This window comes from Dendropsophus ebraccatus, chromosome 2 (genome assembly GCF_027789765.1).
Source record: "Dendropsophus ebraccatus isolate aDenEbr1 chromosome 2, aDenEbr1.pat, whole genome shotgun sequence".
Lineage (NCBI taxonomy): Eukaryota > Metazoa > Chordata > Amphibia > Anura > Hylidae > Dendropsophus > Dendropsophus ebraccatus.
Genome location: NC_091455.1, coordinates 138,418,037 through 138,429,753, shown reverse-complemented (window position 1 = coordinate 138,429,753; position 11,717 = coordinate 138,418,037). Strand labels below are relative to the sequence as shown.

Sequence of the window (11,717 nt, the reverse complement as noted above, 5' to 3'; positions counted from 1 at the left end):
AAGACAGCAAACAGATGATAGGCAGGAAGAGGTAGAGAGATACAGCAGGTCCCCAACTTTCCATATTGAACTAGGTGGGGGAACTTAATAAACACAGTATACTTACCAGTCCCCGTGCCTCCCATTGTGCTGCTCTCACGTCTCTCTGGCAGCCGCCGGCTATTATTTTCGTCTGGAACCCAAGTATGTCATGTACTCGGCTCTTTCATCTGCAATGTCATGGCATAGCTGACTGATTACCCGCTCAGCCAGTCAGTGACTGTTTTTTTTTTTTCTTATTTCATGGGACTTTTCCTTTAATGCATCATGATGTAACGGTATGCCATAGCCTATGACAGGTTTATGACACAAACTATGACCCCTTAAGGTTATACTCCACATATGTATGTGAATCCTGAGTGCACCAGAAATGACCATCCTGACCATCAACCGGCAGATGACAGCAGTAGATATAGGAGTCGGGTGTGACGGAAAATGTATGACGCATGCGTAATGTATAATAATAGATAAAGACATATAAATTGTCTTTATTAAAATGTTTTGTTGCAGAAGATACAATAGTTCATTTATACATTACAAAGTGATGAACCACAAAATTGGTTGCAGGTCTGTTTCTCTCAGATGTGCTTGACATAAGGTTTGTAAGTTATTCCTCTTACAGTTTTTGCTAACCAAAGCTTCAGGTTCAAGAGCTAGACAAAATTACTGTTTTTAAAAGTCCAACACTGAAAATAAAAAAGGTAAAATGCTGCTTCAATAAAATAATAATAATAATAATAATAATAATAATAATAATAATAATAATAATAATAATAATAATAATGTGCTGTAGCTGGCAGTCCAATAGTGAGCATGGTACTTTTTGTTAATTTGTCTGTGCAGTGGATTATGCACAATCCTACTGTAATGAAGTGTCAAAGTGTTGTCTGTGCCACACTCTGGCACATCTCACCAGTCCTTCCTCCTTCCTCCTCTTTATGAATAATCAATGCTGCCCAGCCTCCTGCTCGCCCAGCTGTCAGCCAGGGTCTCTGATTGCAGATCAGTCCTCTGTAGGCAGTTTATGTCTGAAAGAAAAACTCAGATATAGTTGAATCTCTTACTTAAAATGTGCTGAAACTGTGGTCTAGGGGTGACTTACCTGTCTAGAGACCTGCCAGCAGTTCATTCTTTGGTTCATATCCCTGTTTAAATGGAGTGAATGGCCGCCATTTAATGGCAAATAATTGCCATTATTTTAAAACAATGGCAGTTGCTTTGAAATATTGGCCGTTATTTGCCAATAAATGATGACCATCCACTCAATTTTCAACAGTGTGTGACCATAGCCTTTCTGTGTTTTCAATTCACTCCTGGTTTTGGTAGCAAAATTGTCAACAAAACACTGAGCAAAAATAATGTGTGTGAACATAGCCTAAAAAATTATACAATAATGAGAAAAAAATAAATAAAGACCTAAATGTCATTTCCATCAGGGGATTTGAACCAAAGGATGAACTGCTGGCAGATCTCTAGACAGGTGAGTTACCCCTAGACCACAGCCCCAACACATTTGGGTTCGGAGATTCAACTATACCTGAGTGTTTCTCAGGTATAGTTGCCTAAACTGCCTACAGAGGACTGATCTGCAATCAGAGACACTGAATGACAGCTGAGCGAGTAGGAGGCCGGGCAGTATTGAATATTTATGAAGAGGAGGAAGGAGGGGTGAGGTGTGCCAGAATGTGGCACAAACAACTCCTGTTTCACTCTTTATTACAATAAGATGCATATTCCACTGTACAGACAAATTATCAAAGGCATCATGCTCACAAGGGGACTGCCAGCTTCAACATACTTTCAGCACCTTAGGTTGGGCTCGGAAGCTGACAGATTACCTTTAAGGTCCCTGGAGGTCACTATTTCCCATTGATCACAATGTTGGTGGGGTTTCAAAGGAAGCCCAGTCTTTTTATTGATAGCCATGCACAGGCATATGTGCAAATACATTTATATTAATACATTTCTTATTGTTTAACTTTTTTTAAATTCCTTAATAAAATCAGAGAAATTGTTTATTGTCTAGTAATAATGATCTAACAATGATGAATATAGCAAGTGGTGGGAATACTTAAAGGGGTTTTCTTAAAACTATTGATGGTCTATGCACAGCTGTGGCCCCTACCTGCTCCCCTCCCCCATTTTTGCAACTTATCATCTGTGCCTAATGCACAGAATGATAAATCCCCCTCATGGTATTTAAATATTCTTATTAAGGTCAATACAAGTCTGTGTCCATTGTATTTATTCCTGGCTCCGTCTCACGTGACCTAGATGGACTTTCAATTGAAGTCAATTGGTTCTGTCCAGGTCACAGACACACAGCAGGGAGAGGAGCATGCAGCAGCTCTGTTGTCTCTCTGCTCATTCTACTGATCAGTCAGGGTTTTGAACACTCAGACTCTGGCCTATAAAAAACGTGACAGGTACTCTTAAACTTAATGAGTCCAACAAGTAACTTTACAGCATAACTTAAGTTGGTGATAGCTCTATAATAGATGGTGACAGATAGGATGGAAGCCTTGATTTACCCTTCTGGCACAGTGTGAATCCTCTGGAGTAGGCTGACCAGATCAGCATGCATTCACACAGTCCAGGTTTTCTTCTCTGCTTAACAGTCCCTAAGTTCTACTCCCACTTCCTGTGTAGTGTAAGCTCATAAAAAGGTTATGCAAATAGTTACCCTGGAAGAATTCTGTATTATGACACATTATTTTCCCCGATGTAAAAACACTGAGAAGGTCCAGGTCCCCAGCAACCATCATCAGAACATGACACATCACAAATCTTTCCTTCAGCAACTGGCAAGAAAAAAATTATTAAAGCTAACCTCTGGCCTCTACATAAAATCCACTATAAAGTCAGATACCATGGGTAGAATAGGTGCTCACTAGTTTTTTTTCAATAATCGTTTCTTCTTTCACAGCATGTTAAATACAATTGAAATTGTAATGGATTTATTAGGTGCAAATGCATAACAAATTTCTTATAATGTGTTCTGCAAGCATGACCCTTTACTTAAGTTGAAATCTGTGTCACACATGACCTGAAACTGAATTGAAGTTGCAGCGCAACACACCCCACTGAGTTTACACTGCGTTTTTGTTGTCTGTTTAATTGATCCGTTTAATGGAAAAAATGGATGAAAAAACAGATGCATTTGTGTACATCCGTTTAGATCTGTTTTTCCATTGACTTTCATTATAAGAAAGAATAAATCAAACCGGATCCTTTTTCTAGTGTACACAAAAACCCGGTCAACCAATTTTTTGCGTGTGCCATTTAAAAAAAGGATGAGATTGATCCTTTTTTTTTTTTTTTTTTTTATAATAGAAGACAATGGAAAAAGGATCCAAACTGATGCACAGAAATGCATCAGTTTTTTCATTTATTTCTTCCATTAACCCCTTAAGGACAGAGCCAGAAATGGCCTTAAGGACAGGGACAATTGTCACTTTTGCGTTTTGTTTTTTTCCTCCTCTCTTCTAATACCCATAATGCTTTCATTTTTCTACCTACCGGGCCATGTAAGGGCTTGTTTTTTTCAGGAGCAGCTGTACTTTGTAATGGCATCTTTCAATCTGCAATTAAATGAATTACGGAACTTGGGTCAAAAAATGCAATTCAGCAAATTTTGGGGGGCTTTCACGTTTACGTAATCCACTTTGCGGTAAAACTGGCATTTTTCCTTTATTCTATAGTTCGGTCTGAACACAGTGATATACAGGTTTACTAGGTTTTCTTTCGTTTTACTATTTTTATTAGCAGTAAAAATTTTTTATTTCAAATAGGCATATTTAAAATAGCCGTATTGTGACTCCTATAGTGCATTTATTTTTTCACCTGGGGGGTCGTATGGGGTGTCATTTTTTGCGTCATGATCTCTAGTTTTTATTAGTAACATTTTTTCTCTAGATCAAATGTATTGATCGCTTTTTATTAAATTAAAATATTGCTTTTTTTCACGCCGTTCACCAAGCAGGAAAAGTAATGTTTTATTTTAATAGATCGGCCGATTACGCACACTACGGTGTATAATATGTTAATTAACTTTATTACTTTTTATGTGTTTTATGTATGCAATGGGAAGGGGGGTGATTTACACTTTTATTGGGGGAGGGGCTTTGGGGCACTTTGTAAAACCTTTATTTATTTATTTATTTTTTTTATACTTTTATAGTTCCCTTAGGGAACTTTCACATTCATGTATTACATTACATTCACTGATCCCTGCTATGCCATAGCATTGCAGGGATCAGTGTTATCTCGGAACTTCTGATTCAGCCTGCCTGTGGCAGGCTGAATCAGAGGACCGATCCGAGGACTGCACGGAGGTAAGGAGAAGACCTCCGGCAGTCAGGAAAAGCGATCGGGACCCCCACAGACATGCTGCGGGGGTCCCGATCGTTAAGTGACTGGAGATGCTCCGGTCACTTATACTTAGGTCGCGGCACGATCGCGATGTTTAAGAGGTTAATGGCAGCAGCCTGCCATTGAGGGTGAGGGCCTGGCTGCAAATAGCAGCCGGTCCTCACCCGGTATGGGGCGGGGTCAGCTCGTGAGCCGCTCCATAGCCCGGGACCACGTCAGGGCGTACATTTACGTCCTCCTGCGTTAAGTCCCAGGCAGTGAAGGCGTAAATGTACGCCCGTTGTCGTTAAGGGGTTAAAAGGACAGCAAAAACACAGTGTGAACCCAGCCTTATTCTAATGCTGGAGCTACTCAGCATCATTGGTCAGGCAAAAGTAAGTTTCATGTAAGTTGTGTGACCAAGATATTTTATGCAACTTTTTTAAAACCTGCAACTTTTCTTCATCTTTTTGCACCTTACTTATTTCCATCTGAAATATTCACAGGATATGCTATAAAAGCCTACACCTTTCTATAGAATGAGGACATCCCAGTCAGCCTTGTTGAAGTGGCGGGAAATAGCTAGGATTCCAAAAACAGCGAAACTGGCAGTTTACATAACTCCCATAGATGTTAATGGAAGTGTATAAACAGGATACATTATCCTACTGAAAGAGACCTTTGCTATTAAAGTAACACCCAAATTGATGGCAAGACCCAAGGTTTCCAAGAGCCCAAAGCATCAGAATACAATACAGTGCATCCTGATGTCATCGCATCCCACACCTACATGGCTGCCATAAAAAACTTGATTCATCAGACCAGCTGTTCACCTTCTTACATTGCTTGAAGTCCATTTCTGATGTACACATGCACAATCTAGGCACATTTAATAATGGACAAGGCTCAGTGTGGGTACTTAAACGCGTCAATGGCGACACAGCCAACACACATTAAGATATGCCACACTGTTGTTGGTTGTTTGTCATTGGTCTTACTGTTATGGCTGATTAACGTGTAAGCTCCATGCAGATGTACTCAGCACCCAAGCGCTGCAAGTCTGCAGTGCTGACTACTGTGTGACCCTGTTTTATCTTTTCTTAAAGGAGACCTGTCACCCCCCGTGCTGGGGTGACAGGCTCCCGACCCCCCGTTAGAGCCCCCTATACTTACGTGATCCCGCCGGGTCCCGCTTCCTGAGCCGATTGGGTCACAGAGATATCAGCGCCCGAAGCCCGCCGCGCGCCCTGACAGGAGAGTCTGATGCTCATAGAGAATGAATGGGGAGTCCGATGCTCCGTCATTCTCTATGGGCATCGGACTCTCCTGTCAGCACGCGCGCCAGGCTTCGGGCGCTGATATCTCCGTGACCCGACCGGATCAGGAAGCGGGACCCGGCGGGATCACGTGAGTATAGGAAGATCTAACAGGGGGTCGGGAGCCTGTCACCCCGGCACGGGGGGTGACAGGTCCTCTTTAATGAAGAAAAAAAGCTGAAGAGGGGAAAAAAAAACCCTTTCCAACTTTTTTCTTCATTAAAAAAGAAAAAACTCACAAGTCATTGTTGCTTTTATATATATATATATATATATATATATATATATATATATATACATACATATGTAATAAAGTTATCATTTACCTGGCAAAAATAACATCCATGCTATCCTCATAACCTTGACAACAAAAGAGCACTTACCACAATCTTTCAGGCTTTTGTTTTCTGTTTTAACCTTTTGTTTGTTTGTCCTGAAGATTCTTGACCAGTTAATGGTGTCAGCATAGCAGAGATCCGTACTTCTGATAATAACATCGCCATTACTCACTTCTTTAAGAGATTTTAATCCCAGTGATGATATAGATACATTTACTACAGCAAGTGCATATGTCCAACTAAAATGCAAAAGAAGATACTTTCTGAGACGATTAACCACTGAGAGAATGTAGTGGGTCGAAAATGACTGCCTGGTCCATCTAATCTGCCCTAGTTTTATTTCCCATTATTTTTCTCTGGAGCTCATCCATGTTCCATTCTACTATTCATTGTCCTGCATCTGACTATTGACTAAAGAGCCATACATTATTGGGACACCACACCAGTTTAAAAATAACATAGATATAAAATTTGGTACATATGGCAAATGACCTACAGTTCTGAATGGTACAAATAATAAATTTGTATGTCGCTCAAATACCTACTCAAATTTTGGTCCACCGCGGATAACTTCCACATTTTCAAAAATGCTCAGATCAGTGTAATTTTCAGGCCACCACTGAATCAATAAATAACCTGTAAAAGCAAAGTTTTTTTATAAAGTGACTATATGTCTATTAACTCTATTGCTAGTACCAGATATACAATAATCAGTTTTAGGATAAAACACTGAATTCAGATGTTTATTGGGTATCTATAGTAAATAATAGGAATCTCTATACACCTTGGGGGAGATTTATGAAATCATATTATGAGTGTAAATATATACCTTGTGTAAACTGCCCACAGCAGCCAATCACAGCTCAGTTTTCAGCTCTGGTAAAATAAAAGAGCAGCTGTAATTGGATGCTGGGGGCAGTTTACACCAGGTGTATATTTACACCCTTTCATAAATCTCCCCCCTTGAGTCGCGTTTTGTTTTTTCTCTGTAGGTTTTAATCCCTTTCTGTGTTGTGGTGCCAGTAATGGGGTATAGAGGCCTCTCTATACCGGACAGCCGCCAGCTGTTATCAGTAGCTGGGGGGCCGCCAATAGTAGCTGGCAAAACCAACAATGGCATTTAAATGTGCATTTGAATGCTTTCATTGGTGGTGCAATGACCAGTGGACGCAATGTGATCGCTACAAGCTGATCCATTATACTTACTGCACTTTTCTATGTCCCAGTGTGGCCCTTGTTTCGGCAATTGCCATCAGCAGCCTGAAGCAATCAATTGCAGATTCCGTGAATTAATGCACTACATGTGTACTACATTGATCCCTATGAGCAATCATGAATATTGCTCAGAGGAGTCTCCTAGAGCAGTGATTTTCAACCAGTGTGCCGCGGCACACTAGTGTGCAGCGACACATGGTCGGGTGTGCCGCGGGGAAAGTTCCACAAACTATGGTGCCCCTGTGTTTTGTTCCCCGGCAATTTGCAGCGATCAGTGGCGGATTATAAGTATGGTGGAGAGAAGCACAGGAGAGAAGCATGAGGGAGAGAAGCACAGGAGAGAAGCAGGGGGGAAAAGTATGGTGGAGAGAAGCACAGGAGAGAAGCAGGGGGGAGAAGTATGGCGGAGAGAAGCACAGGAGAGAAGGATGGGGGAGAGAAGCACAGGAGAGAAGCAGGGGGGAAAAGTATGGTGGAGTGAAGCACAGGAGAGAAGCAGGGGGGAGAAGTATGGTGGAGAGAAGCACAGGAGAGAAGGATGGGGGAGAGAAGCACAGGAGAGAAGCAGGGGGGAGAAGTATGGTGGGGAGAAGCACAGGAGAGAAGCATGGGGGAGAGAAGCAGGGGGGAGAAGTATGGTGGAGAGAAGAACAGGAGAGAAGCATGGGGGAGAGAAGCACAGGAGAGAAGCAGGGGGAGAAGTATGGTGGAGAGAAGCACAGGAGAGAAGCAGGGGGGAGAAGTATGGTGAAGAGAAGCATGGAGGAGAGAAGCACAGGAGAGAAGCAGGGGGGAGAAGTATGGTGGAGAGAAGCACAGGAGAGAAGCATGGGGGAGAGAAGCAGGGGGGAGAAGTATGGTGGAGAGAAGCACAGGAGAGAAGCAGGGGGGAGAAGTATGGTGGAGAGAAGCACAGGAGAGAAGCATGGGGGAGAGAAGCACAGGAGAGAAGCAGGGGGGAGAAGTATGGTGGAGAGAAGCACAGGAGAGAAGCATGGGGGAGAGAAGCAGGGGGGAGAAGCAGGGGGGAAAAGTATGGTGGGGAGAATCACAGGAGAGAAGCATGGGGGAGAGAAGCACAGGAGAGAAGCAGGGGGAGAAGTATGGTGGAGAGAAGCACAGGAGAGAAGCAGGGGGGAGAAGTATGGTGGAGAGAAGCATGGGGGAGAGAAGCACAGGAGAGAAGCAGGGGGAGAAGTATGGTGGAGAGAAGCACAGGAGAGAAGCAGGGGGGAGAAGTATGGTGGAGAGAAGCACAGGAGAGAAGCAGGGGGGAGAAGTATGGTGGAGAGAAATACAGGAGAGAAGCACAGGAGAGAAGCAGAGGGGAGAAGTATGGTGGAGAGAAGCACAGGAGAGAAGCATGGGGAGAGAAGCACAGGAGAGAAGCAGGGGGGAGAAGTATGGTGGAGAGAAGCACATGAGAGAAGCAGGGGGGAGAAGTATGACGGAGAGAAGCACAGGAGAGAAGCAGGGGGGAGAAGTATGGTAGAGAGAAGCACAGGAGAGAAGCACGGGGGAGAGAAGCAGGGGGGAGAAGTATGGTGGGGAGAAGCACAGGAGAGAAGCAGGGGGGAGAAGTATAGTGGAGAGAAGCACAGGAGAGAAGCAGGGGGGAGAAGTATGGTGGAGAGAAGCACAGGAGAGAAGCAGGGGGGAGAAGTATGGTGGAGAGAAGCACAGGAGAGAAGCAGGGGGGAGAAGTATGGTGGAGAGAAATACAGGAGAGAAGCATGGGGGAGAGAAGCACAGGAGGGAAGCATGGGGGAGAGAAGCACAGGAGAGAAGCAGGGGGAGAAGCATGGTGGAGAGAAGCACAGGAGAGAAGCAGGGGGGAGAAGTATGGTGGAGAGAAGCACAGGAGAGAAGCAGGGGGGAGAAGTATGGTGGAGAGAAGCACAGGAGAGAAGCAGGGGGGAGAAGTATGGTGGAGAGAAGCACAGGAGAGAAGCAGGGGGGAGAAGTATGGTGGAGAGAAATACAGGAATTGAAGCATGGGGGAGAGAAGCACAGGAGAGAAGCAGAGGGGAGAAGTATGGTGGAGAAAGGCACAGAAGAGAAGCATGGGGGAGAGAAGCACAGGAGAGAAGCATGGAGGAGAGAAGCATGGGGGAGAGAAGCACAGGAGAAGCATGGGGGAGAGAAGCACAGGAGAGAAGCGGGGGGAGAAGTATGGTGGAGAGAAGCACAGGAGAGAAGCATGGGGAGAGAAGCAGCGGGGAGAAGTATGGTGAAGAGAAGCACAGGAGAGAAGCATGGGGGAGAGAAGCACAGGAGAGAAGCATGGGGGAGAGAAGCACAGGAGAGAAGCAGGGGGAGAAGTATGGTGGAGAGAAGCACAGGAGAGAAGCAGGGGGAGAAGTTTGGTGGAGAGAAGCACAGGAGAGAAGCATGGGGGAGAGAAGAACAGGAGAGAAGCAGGGAGGAGAAGTATGGTGGAGAGAAATACATGAGAGAAGCATGGGGGAGAGAAGCACAGGAGAGAAGCAGGGGGGAGAAGTATGGTGGAGAGAAGCACAGGAGAGAAGCATGGCGAGAGAAGCACAGGAGAGAAGCAGGGGGGAGAAGTATGGTGGAGAAAGGCACAGAAGAGAAGCATGGGGGAGAGAAGCACAGGAGAGAAGCATGGGGGAGAGAAGCACAGGAGAAGCATGAGGGAGAGAAGCACAGGAGAGAAGCAGGGGGGAGAAGTATGGTGGAGAGAAGCACAGGAGAGAAGCAGGGGGGAGAAGTATGGTGGAGAGAAACACAGGAGAGAAGCATGGGTTAGAGAAGCACAGGAGAGAAGCATGGGGGAGAGAAGCACAGGAGAGAAGCAGAGGGGAGAAGTATGGGGGAGAGAAGCACAGGAGAGAAGCAGGGGGAGAAGTATGGTGGAGAGAAGCACAGGAGAGAAGCATGGGGGAGAGAAGCACAGGAGAGAAGCAGGGGGGGAAGTATGGTGGAGAGAAGCATGGAGGAGAGAAGCACAGGAGAGAAGCAGGGGGGAGAAGTATGGTGGAGAGAAGCACAGGAAAGAAGCAGGGGGGAGAAGTATGGTGGAGAGAAGCACAGGAGAGAAGCAGGGGGAGAAGTATGGTAGAGAGAAGCACAGGAGCAGCATGGGGAGAGAAGCACAGGAGAGAAGCAGGGGGGAGAAGTATGGTGGAGAGAAGCACAGGAGAGAGGCATGGGGGAGAGAAGCAGGGGGGAGAAGTATGGTGGAGAGAAGCACAAAAGAGAAGCATGGGGGAGAGAAGCACAGGAGAGAAGCATGGGGGAGAGAAGCACAGGAAAGAAGCAGGGGGGAGAAGTATGGTGGAGAGAAGCACAGGAGAGAAGCAGGGGGGAGAAGTATGGTGGAGAGAAGCACAGGAGAGAAGCATGGGGGAGAGAAGCACAGGAGAGAAGCAGGGGGGAGAAGTATGGTGGAGAGAAGCACAGGAGAGAAGCATGGGGGAGAGAAGCACAGGAGAGAAGCAGGTGGGATAAGTATGGTGGAGAGAGGCACAGGAAAGAAGCAGGGGGGATAAGTATGGTGGAGAGAAGCACAGGAAAGAAGCATGGGGGAAAGAAGCACAGGAGAGAAGCAGGGGGGAGAAATATGGTGGAGAGAAGCACAGGAGAGAAGCATGGGGGAGAGAAGCACAGGAGAGAAGCAGGGGGGAGAAGTATGGTGAAGAGAAGCACAGGAGAGAAGCAGGGGGGAGAAGTATGGTGGAGAGAAGCACAGGAGAGAAATAGGGGGTAGAAGTATTGTGGAGAGAAGCACGGGAGAGAAGCACAGGGGGGAGAAGAAAACAGGCCCAGGTTTCACACTGAGTGAGTATAAATACATTTAGAATCTATATTATTAACTATATGTATAATATGTACTGTTTTAGTGTCATTTTGTGCCATTTTGGTTGGTGGTGTGCCCCAGGATTTTTTTAAGTATAAAAAGTGTGCCGCGGCTCAAAAAAGGTTGAAAATCACTGCCCTAGAGGGACTATAAAAGAGTCTAAATGAATAATAATAATAAATGTTTCTTCATCCCATAATAAAAAATATTTTCCAAATAAAAAACTTTGAAGCACATTCATTTTACAATTTTCTAAAAGCTGTAAAATTTATATACTGACTTGAGGAATATAGCTAACATGTCAGCTTTACCAACACAAAACCCAACTGAAATTTAAGTAGTTATTGTTTTTTAATTTTACCTTCCAAATATTTTTTTCTTGGTTTTACAACATATTTAATGAAAAAATTAAGAATGTCATTACAAAATGCAATTTGTGTCACAAAAATAAGATCTTATATGGGTCTGTAGGTGGAAAAATGAAAGCACTATGGCTTTTTAAACACAAGAAGTGCAGGAAAAAAAAACTGGCTCTGACATGAAGGGTTTAAAATGAAATTATTTTGTATGCAACACAAGTATTTTCTAGGTGTTTGTTACATTTGGTTTGGGCTCTTCTTTTTGCGGGATAATCTATAG

The 11,717-nt window shown here is 44.4% G+C and overlaps 1 protein-coding gene across 3 annotated transcripts in view; it reads right to left on the bottom strand.

Moving 5' to 3' along the window:
- Positions 1-490: 490 nt before the first annotated feature.
- The window catches only part of LOC138783558 (epidermal growth factor receptor-like), a 74,397-nt gene continuing 63,170 nt past the window's right edge, over positions 491-11,717 (bottom strand). For all 3 annotated transcript variants that reach the window (XM_069958390.1, XM_069958389.1, XM_069958391.1), the window contains 4 exons: positions 6,589-6,679; positions 6,089-6,282; positions 2,723-2,840; positions 491-725 (listed from right to left, as the gene is read on the bottom strand). In XM_069958390.1, coding sequence (XP_069814491.1) covers positions 2,740-2,840; positions 6,089-6,282; positions 6,589-6,679 — 386 coding nt within the window. In that variant the 3' untranslated portion in view covers positions 491-725; positions 2,723-2,739. The remainder of the gene's footprint in view (positions 726-2,722; positions 2,841-6,088; positions 6,283-6,588; positions 6,680-11,717) is intronic.